The 21,607-nt window shown below is 44.7% G+C and overlaps 1 protein-coding gene across 4 annotated transcripts in view; it reads left to right on the forward strand.

Annotated features, from left to right (window-relative positions):
• Positions 1 to 21,607, forward strand: part of LOC147185693 (syntaxin-binding protein 5-like) — a 55,335-nt gene that overhangs the window by 12,985 nt on the left and 20,743 nt on the right. For all 4 annotated transcript variants that reach the window (XR_015099455.1, XM_086104412.1, XM_086104411.1 and 1 more), the window contains exons 4-7: positions 9,531 to 9,612; positions 11,519 to 11,619; positions 14,613 to 14,747; positions 21,438 to 21,501. Coding sequence is in view for 3 of the 4 variants with exons in the window: in XM_086104412.1 (XP_085960538.1) it covers positions 9,531 to 9,612; positions 11,519 to 11,619; positions 14,613 to 14,747; positions 21,438 to 21,501 (382 nt within the window). In the remaining variant the exon portion in view is untranslated. The remainder of the gene's footprint in view (positions 1 to 9,530; positions 9,613 to 11,518; positions 11,620 to 14,612; positions 14,748 to 21,437; positions 21,502 to 21,607) is intronic.

Consider the following 21,607-nt stretch of genomic DNA (forward strand, 5'->3'; position numbering starts at 1 on the left):
GGGACGTTATGTTCCCGCAAGAAGCGTTCATCATTGAAACTCTTATCTAATGACACATTATCTGTCTGATGGAACTCAGCAAAAGAATTGGAAGTCAAACATAGCGGAAAATTGCAAATAAATTGGATGCATCAGTAAGCGCCTCACATTTGCATCTCTATCTCATTTTATTTGCCGATGACTCAGCGAAACGCGCATCCCTGCTTGTGAGCTAAAAGTCGACGAAGGACTTTAAATCGTCCTTTTCTTTCGCTAATGCGCGGATATGTCTTAGTTGTGAGGCACCGCAAGAGTATTGGCTGATGAAGTTTGCCGAGGAGCACGAACACGTTATCTTGTCATCTTATGTCGCTAATGTTTCATGCTAGCGGCTCACTCGCTGGGACAAAGGACGTGCAAATTAAGACCAGAGTTTGACCAGCAATGAAAATACAGCGGTAACTTAATTAAGATGGATATCCAATCAATATTCTCCATTTTGTTTCATGGAAAACTGTCTGTCCGCCTGTCCGACCATCCATTCATATAATCTAGCGAGTTGGCCATCTCTCTAACTGGCTAGGTAGCCATCTAGCTAGCTGGTTAGCTAGCCATCAATCGAGAGGGACAGCGAGCCATTTAGCTAGCTAGCTAAAGCCAGTAGGAAAAGAGAAATAACTGAAAAATATATGTTTGCAGGATTTCCAAATCCAGGTGGACTGTCATGTGGACTAGTTTATTCAGTCCTTGTCAAAATTGACTGGGTTCCTCTTTGGAAGACTTGCCAAATGACACTGAAATTAGTTGTGATGTTTTTTTGTGTAATCCTTCAAACTAAGGAATCAAACACCTAAAAGCAATTGAGATGAAAGTATAGCTAAAGACACGCAAAATACCAGGAATAGATCAAGCAGATTGAAAATCCTAACAATGATTTCAACGCACTAGAGAGAGTGGATTAGCAGAAAATGTCTTCAGGCCAGGGTATTTATTTCCCAGCCTTCTGACTTCTGCAACGATGCACAGATGGGTACGCGCCATCATTCCCGACCATAAATACATCACGTTTCACAGGTCGTAAGTCAGGCTAATGCAGTTAATCAAAGTACAGCGACTTCGGTTTATGACAGGGTTCCGTGAGGTCGGAACGTGCCTTTGCCATCAGTCAACAACGGAAGGGTCTCCGCAACAGTTCCTGCTGTGTTTGTGACAAAGGGGGATGCAGAACCTTTTCCTTAATCCAGGCGTCTACTGTCAGTCAAGTCTTCCATCTGATTGGCACCCAATAGGTACATGTCCTTGAAAGAGGATCACGAGCTCTTTTGCTGGTCGGCTCACTGACAATCTTTCTGTTGGCGGCCAAGCGTGGCTAAGCTGCAAAGATTTGTTTGATAGCAGCGCCAGAGGCTATGCGCGCACACACACACAGAATACACACTGTTGATGAAATATGATGAGGAATAGCTGTGTTATGGTTTGGTCCGGCAAATCCTTGTTGAACACATTTAAACTGATTAAAACACACTTAAATCTCTTAAAAGATGCTCTTGAAAGGATTTTTTTGCACCTGTTTTCACTCTCGAGCTTGCATAGTTCTACAAATAAGATGCCAAGTGTGCTTGCTTCACTCCCAGTTCAATTTTGCTGTAAATCTGACCCATAAAACGAAACTGCTCAATCAAACCATATCGTTTTCTCTATCAAAAGTCCGCTAGCCTAATGCTAACATAAAATGTTAAAAAGCCTTTGACAGGTTTATGTAAATTAGCATCACTGTTCCAGTATTACTTAACCTTCAAACAGCTGCTATGCTACCGCACAAGGGGAAAGAGAAAAAAAACGACCTATATGGACTGGGCACGAGCGCTAACCTGCAATTTTGTGGGAGTTCACTGTCGTTCTGTTTTCTCATTGTCAAAGCAGTCGTTTTTTTTTTTTTAACACAGCGAATTCATTTCATACCCCGTGGAGCGCTGCATGATCTCACAGTGCGAATATGTTAAAGGTTAATTTGGCACGATTATCTTTTCTCCATATCACCCCCCCCCCCCTCCCAACTGGCATTTTTGAGAGGGTAATACATAAAGCCATCTAAATGCACGCGTTGGCTCCCAGTGCCCATTTTAATTATTCATCGACACAAGGGAATCCAGTGGCGGCAAACTTACTCCTTGACTTGACTCTTTTTCTCTCTCACTCTCATTTGCAGCCAAGTCATGAGCCTGTAAATTATGCTCACTTTTTTTTTTTGCTTGTGTTGCTTCAAATATGCACCTGTTTTCCTGTATCTGATGAGACATGTAGGCAGTGAGCTTTATTTTCTCTCTGCTGGAATCATAAGGTGTCCAGCTAATTCCAATAACTGATCAGTATTTTGTTATTGTGGGTTGCGATATGGGATGTAATGGGCGGAGTGGGGCTTGTTGCAGTCTATTGTTTGGAATGTGTTCATGGATCCTTGAAAGAAAATAAATAAGGTCTTAATTATACAAAGAGATAACTAATTAATAATTCTTCGACATGTTTTTCATACCCGTCACACAATGCGCTACCTTGAGCTCCAAGTGTTTTTTTGCTCGAAATTACGATTGGATTTAATATGCGATTCATTTTTCAAGGCCCTCTTCTAACATTTTGAAACGATAAGGCGATGCACTGTTTGGGGAAAAGGAAGTAGTTTTTTATGATAGAACTTTGCTCTTGGGTATTGATTTTCTTTTTTTTTTTTTTTTTTTGTCGTCTTATAATTTTTTACCCGTGAAATTTTCTTGACCCTTGACTTCTCATGGTTTTTCCCCCCTGCAATTGCAACTGTTTGCAATTTGAAAATTACATTCTAGCGCATCACAATGTCATTTTAATTTTGATTCAAATTTGCAACTTGGAGGGCGGCCCGGTGGTCCAGTGGTTAGCGCGTCAACCTCACAGTGCAGAGGTTGTCCGTGGGTTCGATCCAGGCTCAGGCCTTCCTGTGTGGAGTTTGCATGTTCTACCTGGGCCTGCGTGGGTTTTTCCCAGGTACGCCGGTTTCCTCCCACATTCCAAAAACATGCATAGCAGGCTGATTGAACACTCATAAGTTCTCCTGAGATGTGAGTGTGAGTATGGATGTTTGTTCGTCTCTGTATGCCCTGCGATTGACTGGCAAGTGGTTCAGGGTGTCCCCGCCTACTGTCCACAGATGGCTGGGATTGGCTCCAGCACCCCCCGCGACCTTTGTGAGCGGATCGGAAAATGGATGGATGGATTTGAAACTTGTATGCTAGACTGTGCTAAATTGTGACCAATTTGCGTTGTCGCCACTGTGTGTGAGTAGCCAATGGCGGTAAAATTTGACCTGCCATAAAACACGACTCGCTCTTAAAAACTCAAGGTCTTGTGTGTTATGAAAACCTCGCCCTGAAAAGATTCATCCCGCGCACCGCTTTAATTTACACTATCCTGCTCTTCCGTCCTCTCGTCTCGTTCTGTTTCACCTCTCCTGTCACATTTTCATACGTCGTCATTTTGCTACGGCCACGGGCTGTTTTGCTGACTCAACGTATTCGCTCATCGTTTTCCTTCATGGCACCACCTCCCCTTCCTTCAGTCAGTTAATTTCCAAAATATATTTTCACGATTTCGCTTTCTTCGTTTTAGTCTCTGACTCAACCGCAATCCACGTGTCATCGTTTTCCAGCGCTTTGCTTTGAATTGGCGGCCGTTCCTCCACTACTACTACTACTACTACAATAGGCTGAGCAGGCAGTCCTTCGGCGTGGTTCCGGTATTTCAAATTGAATTCAAATTGCCCCCCCACTGACACCACCGCAGGGCCCCTACCCATCGAAGTAAAGCCGTGGGTCGAATGCAACCAAATATTTTCCTGTTGATCTTCACAGGTCAGTGAGAGTGACTTAAATTATTGTGTAACATTTGATGACTATTCATGAGAAAGAACCGCCAGTGATTCACATCATCGTTAAGGGCAACTGTGAGTCGTACAGCGGGAATCTCATTTATACGCATTGTTTAATAATATATTAAAGCCACAAGCATTGATGACTCGCCCTTACAAATCTTTGATATGGTCATCACATTTCCCAGCTACGCTCAGTCCATATTAAATGGTGTCACCCAAAAAAAAATCCAAACAAACAAAAAAAAAAACCTTGGAAATGTAGGCCAAGTGCAACGATTAATCAATACCGAATCGGTTGTCAATCACTGATATTGGTAATGCAAAAAAAAAAATCTACCAAGCAATTGTTTGCAATCAGAATAATTTAAAATTAGGGCAGAACTTGCATAATCAAAAACAACTCACGATTGTTAATATGTGTAAGATGTATCTTTATCGCAGCCCCACATTGTACCAAAGACAAAAACGTTTATTCATCCGTTTTCCAAAATGAGAATAGAATCCGATGAAATGCTCATCGGCCGCATGCCGCTTAAATTGTTTGTCTGCATGATGAATCAAACGCATCTGGGGAAATTATTTACACGAGGCTCGCGCCGAACAAAGAAATCGGAATTTTGTCTGTGGCCTCATTTGCATGCGCCCCGCCGTCGTCGCGTGACAACAACCCCCGCGTCCTCTTCCACACGTGCGACGCCGATATTCATCAGGGCCGCGCAGACGCCGCTGCTCCTTTGGTGCGCCATTTATTGATGGGTTTGCAGAACAATCTGGCAGCTCACAGAGGGGAACCGAGTCGCACAAACAGGTTGCGTGGCCCTTTAAGAACGTGTCAGTCCGGCCGACTCGCAGTGAGATTGTCCCTGTAGAGCATTGTGAGCTTGCCAGCTAGTATCCCGCCTGTCGTCATTCTTCCCGCTGTTGCTAAGCGACAGCTGCAGGCTTGGTTAAAGCTCAACTTATAGCATTTTCAACTTTCACTGACATCAGCGCTAAGTACCGTATCCTCACTGACCAATACATCCATTCATGGCCGAGCTTCAGTCCAAAAGTAATTTATAAGTACTCTAAATTGTCAACAATGGCAGAAAAAAAAACGTATCTGCAAACAAAATGGATTAGCTCTTCATTTACTTATTGGAAGAACAACAAAAATCAGGCTGTGAAAAGAGCTAGCTAGCGTTAGCTTGAGTTTTATGTAATCAAAGCAAAGTGTTCCCATACTTTTGCTAAGGTTGTGAAAAAAATACTAAATTAGGTAATACAACTGGCAAAATAAACATCTGCTTTGTGTACTTTTTCCAAATAAGGCAGAAAGTTAGCTTCCTGCCAGTGACCAAAATCCCGTTTGTCCAAAACGGTACACTGGATTTGATCTTTGCCGAAATGTCTGTCACATTCCTTTTGTGCGCTGAGTAACGACAAATCGCCTCCTTTGTATTTTGTTTATCGCCTGCGCTCAACTGACGGGGTCTTCGGGAAACCGCCGGATGCTAAATTCACCATTGTAGCAACTCCATCCTGTGCAAAAAAAATACTGCAATCTAAAACTATCCCTCACGTTACACATTTTTCTGGCAGTTTGGCCTTCAAATGTTCGTAAAAGTGTATTCTTCGAGCCTCTCGACGGCTTCCTCTGTTCAAACTTCCTGTCAATAAAAGTGAAGACTTTGGGAAATCATCAACCTGGCAAGATTCTTAAAATAATCTTGCCGTGGCTGGCGATTTAAGCGACGAGATCAAAATACCAGATTGCATTTCAACATCAACCCTCTGTTGATGTCATTTGCCCAGAGAGGGTTCAACAGAGAAAAAGCTACCTTGCAAGGATGAAGCTCAACGCTATCCTGCTTTTGAGTGTGCTCTGCGGTTCTGTGTTGGATCTTGAGGCTGCCCGGAGGAATGCGATGAGACTCCCTCAGCAGGCTTGTCAACATCTGCAGGGCATCAGTATGTGTTCGGGGGAGGTGGGGGGGATGAGGTCAAGATGGAGGAGGATGTCTGCTTTGTGCTCTGCATTAAATCCCATCTTAGTCTTTTTTTTTCCATCTGTCTTTCCTGTATTTCTTTTGCCTCGCTATTGTCTTCGAGTCCAGTCTGTGTCTCCGGGTTCAGCAGCCACCACCCCCACCCCACCCCCCCATCCCCCAACGCCGGCAGGCTGATGCATGAGTGGTTCGCTTTGACGTCATTTTGGTGCCACCGTCATAGCAGCTTCCGGGCTTGCTCTTTCTCCCTCTCTTATTTCTTGGATTCTCTCGAGCCACCCGCTTCCCCTGTTTCGCACCCCTTTCGCTATCGCTTGTTTCCGGGGAATTGAAAAAAAATGACGATTCCGTTATCGATGCTTATTGGGGGCCGACCAATTAAACAGCCGGGAGACTGAAGCGGCTGACATTAAGCTCTTTTAAAATCCGCCGCGATCGCCACAGTAACACATTTAACATAAGACAGAGATCATATCATTCAAAAACTTCAACCCCAGTAAAAAGAAATAAAAAATATACAGTATATATTCTCAAGTTAAACAAATACTAAAGGGCGAAATAAGGTCAAAATGTTCTGCCTGTAATTCTTTTTTCTTTAATTGTTGAATTTTTGAAGGCAAAGAATGGGAAGAGCCTTGAATTGCCAGAGTGAAAAACCGCAGGCACATAATTTCCACTCCGGGATTCAAAAAGTGCAGGTAATGACAGCACTGACACCAATCAAATTCTGACTTTTTGAAGACAAATGAATGGTCAGCGGTCAAGTGTGGCATGATTTCACTTACCGAAGGGGGAAAAAAAAGGGCCCACATAAAAGCTACATATGATGACTTTTCGAAGGCTAAGAAATGAAATAGCCGAGTTAAAACCCAACCGAGCGTGCTTTTTAATCGGTCAAGGAAAAAAAGTGAGCGTAACAAGACATCAAACAAGCATCAAGTGGCCAAATCATTGCCCGGATCTCATGAGGCTTCCTTGCGGTTTGACAAAAAGACAACAAATCTTCCGCAACAGCTTTGGAGAATTTCACGGCACGTGACGAGATGTGAAGATGACCCAATTTAAAAAAAAAAATTTTTTTTGGGGTGTTGTTTTCTCCGTCTGCTCGCTGCCTCGGCTACCCGCGATCTCGCCTGTCCACTGTTTAGCGGCAGCGAGGAGGCTTCCTGCAGCGACTGGGATAGAGAGAGATGAGAAACCGCTCCTGTCAGCAAGTGTGACACGTGTAGCCGTCCGGTCCTTGTCCCGCGTGGATGCAACCAGAGGCGCACTCGGTCACGCTTTTAAAAATTGCTTCGCGTAAAATCTTCCTCAGGTTTTATTTTTAGACCGAAGCTGACACGCATTCTTTATTTGCCATTGTTTCACTTTGATATCCATCGGGACACGATGGGACTGCTTTCTATTTTTAATCGTTTTTTTTTTTTTTGCTATTTTTATTCCGAGCCGAACTCTTCGAGCATAAAATCATGTCATCCTCACATGGGACAGAAAGCGTGTAAAATAAAAGATGAATCGTTCTGACTGACTGAACTGTGCGTTAAATTGCGATGGGACGCAACACCCCAAACCCAAAATAATAGAGTACAGTTAATTCTGGAATGCTTGTCGAACTCTGGGGAGTCGTTACAATTTGTTTCAGCTCGCAGTGTGGGAGCTTTTATTAACTCATTCACTCCCAAAGACGTTTTTAAACGTCTTTTCAGACTAGAATTGGCTTGTACTGAATGAGTTATATGAGCTAACGACGTTAAATAAACCACAAATGAAATATTATCCAGGGTTATGCCAGTTGAAAAACAAGTCAACACCTATGATTAGTGCAAAAAAAAAAAAAATCTCTTCCATTTGAAACAGTTGTATCCAGTTCAATCTGAATCATACAGATTGGAAACTTGGTTTCGACAGAGTATGTCATCAGTTTGGTTGGCGGGCTCGGTTTTCGGATAAGAAAACGGTAGTTGCTTACACTGTACTTACTGACAAAAAATGTCATTGCAGAATGTCGTGGTCTTATCTCAAATCGGTTTGAAAAGGTCTCCGCTAGTCGGGGAGCCTACCGATTGTCTTTGTGGCGCGGAAACTCTTTCTGTCCTTAGTATCACTGATTAAACCAGAGCATGTGGCATTTGCCAAGTGATTTACAGTGCTCATTACATCTTGGTAAGTCAGCAAAAAAAAAAAAAAAGACTTAATCTCTGAGATGAATTTCTGGAGACCAAAAGTGGTTGGGTTGATGAAAATAAAATGTCACTGCTCCCGTTTTTTTACATTATTACCGTATTTTGGCTGTTTATTGCTTATTTGTGTCTAAAATCGATGTTATTGCAGAATTGAGCAGGAGTTTTTACTGTTGACCCCCCTACCCCCAATTGAGTTGGTCATAATACACCTCCACCAGGAATCATTATGGACATGACTACTGAATAAGTGACATGAGCGTCTGTCTATAGCCTGAAAGCAAAGTCTGGCTCTACAGGAGAGCAAAACCTGATTAGACTTTTGGGTGCTTTTTTGGCCCTTTTTAAAATGTTAATTTAAACAGCGACTCTTGTCCTCCTTTTTCTTTTTTTTTTCGCTGAATGTTTTCCAACGACAAGCATGTCTCTACAAATTGTGTGACTTTCTTCCCCCTGCCCATTGATTGGGAGCACAAAGGAAAGTCGTTTTTATATGTACATCTATTCGAATGTAGTTAAAGCAACAAACGATGCAGCGATGGATTCATACTTCTTATCAGGCAACACGTATGCATCATACTTGTCATTAGGTTTTGGTAAGTGGCTACAATTGTCTTGTTTGCAAGGGCCTTTGCGATTGGCCGCCGACCAATCCAGGGTGTTCGCCGCCTCTTGCTCAAAATCCGATAGATGAACTGTATGACATCGTGCAGGTGTGCCTAATAATATGTCCGGTGAGAGCGAAGAGAAGCGGCATTGACGATGCTTGAAATATTAATAAGCGGCTGCAGCGGTGGTCCATATAGTTAATGTAGCGCATTACAATCCATATGCGAGCCAATATTTTGATGCGTCGCTAAAGCACACACGCGCATGCCAACACACTTAGACCTACACATTATGATGAGCGGGGCTGTCATCTGCTGGGCATATCCCCGTATTTGCCCCCCCCCCCCCCTCCCCTGTTCCCAGCTATGACAAATGGCCTCCCTTTACTGAATCCAGGGAGTGAATGAAGGAATATAATCAGCCAGCTCACCCGAAACACCTTCGAAGAGCTTCTAATTATTCTCCGTGCGCTCTTCTTTTTTTTGCCGCTATGACTTTTCCCTCAGCTGCATAGTTCAACTTCCACTGGTAATTGTGTTTATTTCATTACCTTAAACACCCCCAACCGTGTGGTCTGTATTGACTTTAACAAGCATGTCGTACATTGTAGCATTTTAAGAAAGCGCTAGTAGTGAATATGCTCTTTTTGAATATGTCATGTCCATTTTTTTTAAGCGACAGATCTTCGGTTCAGGGGCAACACGCCGCAGATGACCTTCAAATGCCGAGTCTCCTGTCCTACGGCTGCCATTTCTTGCACAGATGCTTTGCCTCAGTGCAAACTCAGCCGCCTAAGCGCACGCACACACACACACAAAAAAAACACTTTTTCCAAATGCATTGCCACCATTTCCTTGACCGTAAATCCTCCAGGTTCGGTCGTCCTGGCGTGGAGTGTTACTGCCAACATGAGAGTGGCGCAGCCGTCATCCAGCTTCAGTTTCTCATCAATGAGGTAGGAAACAAACTGCGTTATTACGCTATTATTTAAACGAACATCATGTTGTTCGGCCTCTGGTTAGCGGACGTCATGGCTAGCGACATGCTTTTAGCGGTACATTATCGCAGGGTATATGTTTCACACCCACACAAGATTGGTGAAAATCTGCAATATCGAGATGGCATTTGACATGAGTCGCCTGACTTAAGACCGACTTGCTTAAATGCGAGCATGTGATGGAAAACGCCATGCTAACTGCATTGCTGTCATGGCGCTTTAATTCTTCAAGCACAAATGGTGGAGCAATACAAGCAGACAGACAATGTAAACAAAGCTCACAGGCATATATTCTTTATCCTCAATGAAAAAAAAAGATCAAAATCACAGCAACTTAGTAGCAGTAGAAAAAGTCTATTCTTTGTGTCTGCATGACTGTACGGTATTATACTGCCTCCTTGTGGCCAAAGTGAGCACAAGGAAGGAACAGCACACGGAAATGAATTGCAGCATTGAATAATGATGCACAAACTGCTTTATGCTTTGTATTCCATTTAATTATTTCCCATCTAGTATATTACAGAGTGGTAGTATTCTTTTTTAAAAAGTTGTTTTTTTAATGTGGGAGGCTTGAACAAATTTCAATGGTTAAAGTGTATTGGGAACAACATTCCACTGCCCTTAAATCTTTAATACCACATATGCTGAGATCTTCCATTGATTGACTGTATCAATATTCTCGATAGGCTTTGAGTCTGGAATCTGTCATTGGCTAAATTCTACTATAAAATATACCTGTTGACAAAAGGAAGTGAAATTTCCCTGAGTGGAAAAAGTTGTTAATTTTATTTATGATAGTTCGAAAGCTATAAAAACACGAAGCAGTATTTCATCAACCCTTCCTAAGTGTTATTAGACAGATTTATCACCAGAAATTTCTACAGCTGTCACCGTCCACTGTACATTTGAAAAAGTTGAGAAGCAGTCTTTTCCAGAATGTAATATTTCGAGCCAAGACATCATTTAATCACACTTTTTTTTTCTGTTTCGGCGCTCCAGGCAACACGAAACTTTTCTTCGTGACAAACTTGAGCTTATCACCAAAGCACTTGAAGCCTTCAGTATCACCTGAATGCAAAACAGTCCACAGAGATGTCAGAGCTCGTGCCCCAAAAATGTTCTTCATCTGCGATATGATTTCAACAAAGCTTGATTGCGATTGATTTTAAATAACCACTATCCTGACTAATCTCTCATGTCATCCGTTTCTATCCGTTAATATATTCCTGTTGAGACTTTTTCTTGTGTACTATATGTGCCAAAAAAAAAAAATCCTGCTCTCAAGCTTATGTTAAAAGTCATCCCCAATTCGTACAATGTGATGCGCTGAATGATGTTTTCATTTCAGTGCGATTGTTTAATGGCCTACCCTTTTGCCATGTGCACTAATTAGGCATGACAAAGATTTCGGCGCAACCGAGTGCAGCCCTTGTGAGCGTGATTAGTGTTTCAGTTCTTCTTCTTTCCCCTACTCACACACTGTGTGTGTGACTGTGACTCAGCAGCCCAATCGAACCCCTCCGGGAGAAAGATGGAAATGATTTTTAGTGCCTCCTACACACCTACTTTTATATACATCACGGCTAACCGGGAGAGCGCCAACTGACTCATGTTTGTGCGCAAGATGTTTTCTGACTTTGTGTGTGCATATCATCACAATACATCCATCCATCCATTTTCCGAACCGCTTGATCCTCACTAGGGTCGCGGGGGGTGCTGGAGCCTATCCCAGCTGTCTTCGGGCAGTAGGCGGGGGACACCCTGAATCGGTTGCCAGCCAATCGCAGGGCACACAGAGACGAACAACCATTCACACCCAGGGACAATTGTTGATTTTCTTTCTTCTTTTTTTTTTTTATGACAGGGGGCGCTGGTGAGCGCCCTGGCTGACGACACAGTGCACCTGTGGAACCTGAGGCAAAAAAGACCGGCTATCCTGCACTCACTCAAGTTCAGCAGAGAGAGGTGACAGAAGGGTAGACGAGTGAAAATGACCTCCGCCCCCCACCCCCTCACTACCGGTTGAGCTACTGAGATCATCCGATACGGTTAACGTCGTCTGTAGCATGGATACCTGACTCCTTATTTTTCCATTACACCTCAACTGTCTGCCAGCACAGACAATACGACAATGATGTGTTGACCCATCCTCGTGTCCCATTTCTACCCTCTAAATGTGTAAAATGCGGTATGATGAAATAACATTTAAAAAATATATAAAACCATATGTAATTGTAATCTTCGGATGGGCAAGACAAGAAAGGACCTCAAGGAAGTCTCCTGCAATCACCGTCGTCGTGGTCAGACATCGGAACCAATCGGATCACGCGCTAGTATCCCTTCTTCTGAAAAGTCGCGGGACGGGTGATGTGTCAGAAGCGGTGATCTGACGCAGCGATGACATGATGGACAGGTGGCCGCCGGCGACCTTTACGGGGCGGCTTGCGTCCGTACGGAGGCGCTTGACTGCCTCTGACATTTTGTAAACGTCGTCGCCGAGAGATGTCTTGCTTCGGGGGGGAGTCTGTAAACTTGAGACATTCCCATTTTGAATACGACAGTTGTTAGCATTAAATCACGCCTCACAACAACAACGAACTATAAAGCGAAAACCGCTTTACAGATGTCAACTATTTGTCATCCCCGTTTAAGTTAGTTTTTTTTAACAACTGAGGTATCTATTAGCTTTAGCGTCGAGCGTGAACACAGCCACTCTTTACTGCGGGTTAGTCCCCAGTTCCACGCTTGACCACACTGTGCTATTGCATCCATACTTGCATATACCGCAGACAGAAGCTTCCCTTTGTCCGCCTAGCGATCCAAATTCGAGTCGGGACGGGCGAGCGCAGCGTTGCGGAAAGCCCTCCGGCGCGGGCATCCATTCATTTGGGATGACCGAAACGAGGCGAGAAGGGAAGGGAGGCGGAGCTGAGACAGACTGGGCCTCCGCCAGACAGCGGTGAGTCAGTCTGTGGGTTGCGCTGTCGGGGATGCGAGCGAGAGGAAAGGAAGAAATCCTGCCGAGTCACTGTGGCGTAGGATGCTCCAGTCAGCCCGTGGCCTGGCAGGAAGCCACTGCAGATGTCGACGTCGCCATGGACGCAGGCTGATATGATGGGCGATAATAAGGGACGGACATTAGGGTCAGCGCACACGGATAAAGCCGGCTTTTTCTCATTTGGGAGGACTTTTGGGTTTTTTTCCACAAAACCTCTCTCACAGTGGAAGATGGTCTTGCAGGCATCCACTCAAAATCCCAAAACTTGCCTGATAGCTTCATGAAGACTTGGCCATAGCTATGAACGTGCATTGAATCACTGTTTGTCTGTCGAGTGTCTATAATAAGTCTACACACCCCTGGTGAAATGCCAGGTTTTGTGAGGTTAAAAAAAAAAATGAGACCACGATAATCATTTCAAAACGTTTCCACCTTATAAAGTGCCTCTGATGATGTTGCGGCAATATTTTCAGGTGCGCTGGAATAAACGGAAGCAATCCCTTCCGTATACGCTTGCACTGTTCAGGCCTCGAAGCGACTTTCAAAGTTTCCCCTTTAAACAACGTTCCCAAGCTCTGCTTAGTTCGATAGAATATTTGATTTCCTTGTACAGTACGTCATTTTCATTCTTGCTCTCATTCTTGGGAGGTTATGCATGGGGTGTACACAATCTGTCATCTCTTTAGATTCTTCTGAACTGAAACCCCTGCGAGGAGATTTGGGCTCAGCAGCATCTCCGGATTAAGGCGCTCCTCTGGGCTAGGGATTTGCCACATGAACTTCTGTGCTACTACTTTACCCTTAAGGTTACCGATACCCAGACTGGCACCGTGCCTGAAAATACGCAGGAAGTCTGCCATGCCACAATCACTTTCTTTTTTTTTTGTGGGTCTCCTCATGATAAGACTTGCTTACGAAATTTCATGTTGCTAAGTGAAACTGCCTGACCTTGAAAAACTGAGTTTCAAGTGTATACAATAATTACAAAAGGCCTTCGCACTGGGCCTGATTACAAAACACAATTGCCTCGTTGGCCTTTCAGTCCGTTCTAACTCACGGCAATTAAGGTCAAGCTTCCAAACTGCTGACACACTCGCTAACTTGGCATGCGCAGCACCGGCCCTCGGTGGATCATCCATCAAATAAACCTGAGCCGTTAGAAATGATGACAATTAACGCGCCATAAGCCAACCCCCTCCCCCCCTCCCCTCTGTCTTTGTCACGTGACGTGGTGGCACAGTTGTGTTTGCGGCAGGCGCTTGCCATCTCCCAGTGAGCCTGCAAGCTGCCAACTGGCCTTTTTGTGTGTCTGTGCTTGTGTGTGCGTGTCTTGACCACTCCAAACAATGGATGGATTGACAGCACTGGTGTGAAAACAGGAAACCAGAGCATTCATGGATGCTCCCATCCCCATAAATCAAGAAAGAAAATGCTAATGTTCTCTGTTAGAAGGAAGGAACGACAGTCAAGTCATCTAATTTGTGATATTTTTCCGATCCACGTACAATGGGCATCAATTATTCAACCATTTTTAAACTTTAACACTACCATGGGTAAGGTAAATACTACCTTTTTCAAAGAATTTACAAATAAACATTCCCACGGGCTGCTTTTGTCTTTACAATACTCTGAGACTAGAGCCGGAGATACAAAAAACATCAACCCTGAAATATTATGGGAGCCAGATGAGCAAGGTCGCACATTATTATTCCTGGGACGGTCTGGAGGTGTAACGGGAAGATGGATGAAAGAGCAAAATGATGAAAAAGGGATGAGAAGATGAATGGATCACCACAGTTGATGAGGACAGAAGGGTTAGTAGCCTCTCATTACGCTCCCAGTCTGGGAGGAGACTCGAAACCGATGGCTGGCAAAGAATCTTTGCGGTGTTCGGCGTGATTTATCAGCATTGTCCGTCTTTTTGTCCCGTAACACTTTTTGTGTGTTTTTCCTTTGGCAGGATAACCTTCTGCCACCTGCCTTTCCAGAGTAAGTGGCTGTACATCGGCACCGAACGGGGAAACATCCACATCGTCAACGTGGAGTCGTTCATGCTCTCAGGCTACGTCATCATGTGGAACAAAGCCATTGAACTGTGAGTGTTAGCTACGTCCGCTAGCCTGTCTGGCCAGTTGTAGTCGCACGTAATCCGTACACATCCGACCAGTAAACATCGGTCTTACCATTCACATACACATGCACTGCAAACCTCTATTTGCCCATTTACAAATACACTCTGTAAAATAACGGTCTGGCATTCGCATACACAGATAATGTCATTTGTCCATTCACATCAAAGATGGGCTAACAAATAGCATCCATGTGGCGGTGTCGGCATGCTTCAGGCAATGGATATTTGGCATTTAGTGCAGCAACACATGAATACACAAATGTAGAAATATTCCCAGGTATATATTCTTTATCCTCTGTGAAAAGCAACTAACTGGACTGCAGGTTACTGCATCACTTCACTGCCGCCTCGGTGCCCAAGTTCTACACAATGGAAGGAGTCATCAATTAATCATGTTGCACAAACTGTATCGTTCTTAATATTGCATTTCATAAGGCTGTGATTGTGTTTTTTATGAAGGGGGCGTCCAATATTATCGAGTTCAATTTTTGTTTATTAAAAAAAAAATAATAATAAATACATCACAAACTTTTTGGGGGAGTGCCGGTGTTTTAGCAGTGCAGAAACACCGGCACAGTATTCGGCCTAAGTACGGATCAATACGTGAACTCAATAGTAGACAAAGTCATATTGCCACCGTGGCCTATCGACTCATCTAAGTGCTACCAGGGATGCTGCGTATTCACTATTTTACATTTTCGAGACGTTATTATTGTTGAAATGGAATTTTAGATCAGCAAAAAATATATATATATAAATTTTAAAATTCCTCGTCTCACCCCCCCTCGGGTGGTGTCCGTCCCTCATTCAGCTCGGGTCCTCTACCAGAGGCCAGGAAGCTTGAGGGTTCTGCGCAGTATCCTTGCTGTTCCCAGCACCGCACATTTCTGGACTGAGATGTCCGATGTTGTTCCCGGGATCTGTTGCAACCACTCATCTAGTTTGGGGGTCACTGCCCCGAGTGCTCCGACCACCACAGGCACGACTGTCACCTTTACCTTCCAGGCTCTCTCCAGCTCCTCTCTGAGCCCTTGGTATTTCTCGAGTTTCTCGTGTTCCTTCTTTCTGATGTTTCCATCACTTGGGACCGCTACATCCACTACAACGGCTTTCCTCTGCCCTTTATCTATGATCACGATATCTGGTTGGTTCGCCATTACCATCTTGTCAGTCTGGATCTGGAAGTCCCACAGGATCTTCGCTCTGTCATTCCCCACCACCTTCGGAGGTGTTTCCCATTTTGACCTTGGGGTTTCCAGTTCATACTCCGCACAGATGTTTCGGTAGACTATGCCAGCCACCTGGTTATGGCGTTCCATGTAGGCTTTCCCTGCCAGCATCTTACACCCTGCAGTTATGTGTTGGATTGTCTCAGGTGCCTCTTTGCACAACCTACACCTTGGGTCTTGTCTGGTGTGGTATATCTGGGCCTCAATGGCTCTGGTGCTCAGGGCCTGCTCCTGAGCAGCCAGGATGAGTGCCTCTGTGCTGTCCTTCAGGCCAGCCCTCTCTAGCCACTGATAGGACTTCTTGAGATCGGCCACTTCAGTTATGGTCCGGTGGTACATCCCGTGTAGGGGCTTGTCCTCCCATGATGGTCCCTCTTCCATCGCCTCATCTTCTGTTCCCCATTGTCTGAGACATTCTCTGAGTACGTCATCCGTTGGAGCCTTCTCCTTGATGTATTCATGGAGCTTGGATGTTTCATCCTGGACAGTGGCTCTCACACTCACTAGTCCATGGCCTCCTTCCTTTCGGCTTGCGTACAGTCTCAGGGTGCTGGATATGGGATGGGACTCTCCATGCATGGTTAGGAGCTTTCGGGTCTTAACGTCCGTGGTCTGAATCTCTTCCTTTGGCCACCTTATTATTCCTGCAGGGTATCTGATCACTGGCAGGGCATAGCTGTTTATTGCCCGGGTCTTATTCTTGCCATTGAGCTGGCTTCTTAGGACTTGCCTCACTCGCTGGAGGTATTTGGCCGTAGCCGCTTTCCTTGTTGCCAGTTCGAGGTTGCCATTGGCTTGTGGTATACCGAGGTACTTGTAGCTGTCCTCAATGTCTGCTATTGTTCCTTCAGGGAGTGAGACCCCTTCAGTGCGGACTACCTTTCCTCTCTTAGTCACCATCCAACTACATTTCTCAAGCCCGAATGACATCCCGATGTCGCTGCTGTAGATCCTGGTTGTGTGGATCAGGGAGTCTATGTCCCTTTCGCTCTTAGCATACAGCTTTATGTCATCCATGTAGAGGAGGTGACTGATCGTAGCTCCATTTCTGAGGCGGTATCCATAGCCTGTCTTGGTGATTACTTGGCTTAGGGGGTTCAGTCCTATGCAGAACAGCAGTGGGGAGAGTGCATCACCTTGGTATATGCCACATTTGATGGACACTTGGGTAAGTGGCTTGCCATTGGCTTCAAGTGTGGTTTTCCACATCCTCATCGAGTTCGCAACGAAGGCTCTTAGGGTCCTGTTCACCTTATACAACTCCAAGCATTCAGTGATCCATGTATGTGGCATCGAGTCATAGGCTTTCTTGTAATCAATCCAGGCTGTGCACAGGTTGGTACGTCGGGACCTGCAGTCTTGTGCGACTGTTCTGTCAACCAGGAGCTGATGTTTGGCTCCTCTGGTATCTCTACCAATGCCCTTCTGTGCTTCGCTCATGTATTGATCCATGTGTCCACTTATCTTAGCCGCAATGATGCCTGACATGAGCTTCCATGTTGTGGAGAGACAGGTTATTGGCCGATAGTTGGATGGGACTGCACCCTTTGAGGGATCCTTCATGATCAGGATCGTTCGCCCTTCGGTTAGCCATCCTGGGTGAGTCCCATCCCTCAGCAGCTGGTTCATTTGTGCTGCTAGGCGCTCATGGAGTGCTGTGAGTTTCTTTAGCCAGTAGGTGTGGACCATGTCCGGGCCTGGTGCTGTCCAGTTCTTCATATCTGAGACTCTTTCCTGTATGTCTGCCACTGTTTTGGTAACTGGGTTCTGTTCAGGGAGGTTGCTGTATATATATATATATATATATATATATATATATATAAAGACTCTCACTGGTAGGTAGCCAAATGTTTCCTATAGCGCCTTCAATGAATCTGTCAGCTTGACAGGCTCCATTTTATTTCCTAGCTGTAGAGGCTTAAATTATTCACCGGAGCGTTTTGCTTCGCAGATTCCCACCTCCTGTGCGCGCGTGTCTGCGTTTGCGAGAGCGAGTGCATGTGCACCGCGAGGGACTAGCAGAGGAGGTTTGGAACAGGTGTCCGCCAAGATCACTGTACGCTATACGCAGACGTCTGAGCTGCGGGGGAGATGAGACGAGGCGTGAGTTGAGCAGGGAAGCACAGGGGAGGGGGGTGGGGGTATGTTGGTGGGCGGTGGGGTTGTGGTTTTAGGAGAGGTAGGACATGTACGCAGGAGAGGACGGATAGAGGAGGGTGCGGGCTTGCGGTGATAAGAGCTTTTGCCGTTATGGGGGGAGTGGTCGAAGATAGATACGAATAATGAGATAGAAAGGGGCGATAAGGGCTGCTGGACACGCAGTAACTTTGACTTCTCTCTGACAAATTGCTTTTTAACGGCAGGAATGGTGTTCAATATGCATGCGTCATTACGATTACATTAGAATGTACTCAGGGCTATAGCCGGGCCGACACTTGTTGGAAGTCCACCGACAAAAGAAGATGAGTTTAAAAGTTGCATGACTCACCCAAAAAATTCCAGACATGGTACGAGCCTAGGATGGTGGCAGTGAACTCCTGGTGAGCAAATATTGTCAAACTGCATGTGAAAAAAAGGAATATTGAAAACAAACACATACCTTTGCCTTTAAGTCTGCTAGCTCAATGCTAACACATAATGGAGAACATCATAGACAGGCTAATGAATAGCATCTTTGTGGCGGTGTAACAACACTTAAAGGAATGGTTATTTTAACAAAGCAATACATACAGACAGACAGGGTGACAGTACTCATAGGCATATATTCTTTATCTTCTACAAGGAATTACTAATATTACTGTTGCGTATTGGGTCACTTTAAATAGCTCATCTTTAAACTCATCTTTATCTGTCTGACTGTTTTATTAGTTAGAGCAGCACAAAGCCATCCAGAAGGGCTCTGGGTAGCATTGTTCAGCTTTGGCTTGAGGCAATGAGACTCTTGACTCTTGTGTACGCTCACATTGCTGCAGTCTTAAAGTATTTGCCTGTGTGTGTTTGTGGACTTGATTCAAGATGATGGTCAGCGGGCACAGAAGTGGGCCAGGAGTGGCAAAAACATTCAGAGCGTAGCATGACACACATTGCACATGAGCGCCTTGGCTTGGGGCTCCAGCTCCTCTTTCCTTTTTCATTTTCGACCGCGCTCACACTCACCAACCTGAAGCGGGTGCAGATTAACGACATTGCTCTTGCTATAATGTTCTTTTCAATCACACGGACAGGTGATGTAATATTGCAGTGCCTGGCATTTTGGACACAAATTGCACACATCGGTCCGTTCACTCATGTTTATTTGAATGCCCATTCACATCAATATTTTTTGCCCACAAATGAGCAATTTGTGTGCATCTACATTGTGGCTAACATTCAATGGAATTTTTTCCCCCTCCTTTATCATTTCTAGGGCTCTGTTGACTCCAGATATGGCAGTTGTATGTTAAAAAAGCACGTTTTCCGTTTAAGGAAAAGCCACACAGTGACGTGGTGAACATCTGCAGTAACTGCCGGGCCGATGACATCAAAAACCCCCAACGACGACAGCTTGTTTGCGACATGGTTGTTTCATGTGCAGTTTGTGGCCTCATGTCACCTCGTGTGTGATTTAATATTACGGTACATAAAGCTCATTTCTGGAGTTAATTCATTTTCGGCATTGTTCTGGCATGAAAGATTGACAAATGCAGTGTTTGGCTACTACGTTGGTCAAGCATTTCTTGCATTTTCGCAGAGCACAATACAAAGTGCTTCACAGCTACTGTACATACGGTACAATAAAAAGAGGCACTCAATCCAGAATACATGAAACATAATTATTTATTCAAACAAATCACTGTACCAAAAGGGATTTCATCTGTGAAACCCCGTGACGTTAAAACTAAGAACATCGAAACCCTTAGAACAAGAGAAAATAAACCACACTGCACAGGCCAACGAATTGCATTTGTAATTCACCGAGAGGCTAATTGATTGTTATGGGTGTGTGTTTCACAAAGTGGGTGTTAAGAAGTGCGTTAATTGCTGGGCTGCGTGTGTATGTGTGTGTATGCAGCACGTGTGTGAGAAGGCGGCGAATTGAGACAAGATGAAGCAAAAAAAAAAAAAAAGAAAGAAAGCGGCAGCCACAGCTTCAGTAATAATAAGCCTCCAATCATCCGGCACCATCAGCCTAAATATAGCTGCCGCTGAATGATGCTTGCGTCTCATACACAACTGTGAACGCTTTCCACTTGTGGTCCTTCATTTCAAAGATTCCAGTGCTCTTATTATCAATGCTGATGCTTGTGTCGTGACGTGGAAGTCTAAAAAGTGACAAAAACCGGTGCTATAACTGTCACTTGATGGGTGACTTCTGCTCTTTTATACCGATTCTCACAATATCAAATTTTGAGTGCCATTTCTCACATTATCTGCCGCCATTACGACACAGCAGCTAGCTAGCTAGCTAGCCTACACCCCGAAAAAACATCTCGCCTTTGGATTGACCACTGGCGTGTCCACTTGAGAGTGCCTCATTGTCAGCTGTGAGTATGTCATGGTGAGAAAGGTAGAAGAGCCAGGAGGGGCAATTGTGGAATAAAATCTTGACATCCAGCTTGTGAACTAGAGATTTCATTTTGGTTGCCCCTTTAGAGCGCCTCGTTGTGACAACCCAGTGGGATATATTTTAGCCGTGGAGGATTAAAGTGGATTTAAGAGGGTTTATTTTTACGGTTCAAATATGTAATTATGTGAACCCTATTATGTGAACTATTTTTCAGATTGTAGTCGGGTATTTCACTGACGGTTGAGTGGGGCATTCAACAGACACGCCTAGCGCGAGCTTTAATTGTGGCGTATCAAAAGTACGATCACAAGAATACTCCCTCTTAAATGTTTTCTCAGCATCCGTTTTTCAAAACAAAGTTCATCCATTGACCTCATGAGTGTCAGATTCATACGGCCGTAAATGACAATACTCTCTCTTTATCCTCTTGCACAAAGTGTCCCGACTGTTTATTTCCAAAGAGTATCCTTGCCCAGGCCATGCGGCACTTGGCCAACGTGTTAGACTTTTAGTAGTCACTGACCTTCTCTCGTGACCCTCATCCGTCATTGTGGCATCCGAAGGGGGGGCAGGTTTAGTTGGCTTGTACGAAAAAAAGTCTGTCTGGGCTGCAGGGTGAAGTACAAACAGAGGAGTGTTTTTTTTTCTTTCTCTGATGTTCCAATGGTAACATCTTCACAGAAACATCCATCACAAGTTTGAACAGTCCGAGAGGCTGATTGACAGCTCGGGCTTCACCAGCACATTTCCTCTGTGGATTTTCAGACGCACCCTCGCCTGCTTTGACCTCAGCCGCTCCAGTGTTAAGGGACCCGAGTCAATTACCAGATGGAGACGTTTGTCGCTCACTACTTATTTCTCTCTTGTGTCTCCCCGAAGGTCATCCAAGGCTCACCCTGGACCAGTCGTCCACATCAGTGACAACCCCATGGATGAGGGAAAGGTAAAGGACACTATTAAATCCCACTTAGCACCTCAGAGATTGAAATGGTAGCGATAATACATTTCAAATTGGGGTTTTTCCCCTTGAGAAATAATGGAAAGGCAAA

Source organism: Hippocampus guttulatus, chromosome 23 (assembly GCF_054856545.1).
Source record: "Hippocampus guttulatus isolate MCC_2025c chromosome 23, RoL_Hgut_1.0, whole genome shotgun sequence".
In the NCBI taxonomy this organism is placed as follows: Eukaryota; Metazoa; Chordata; class Actinopteri; order Syngnathiformes; family Syngnathidae; genus Hippocampus; species Hippocampus guttulatus.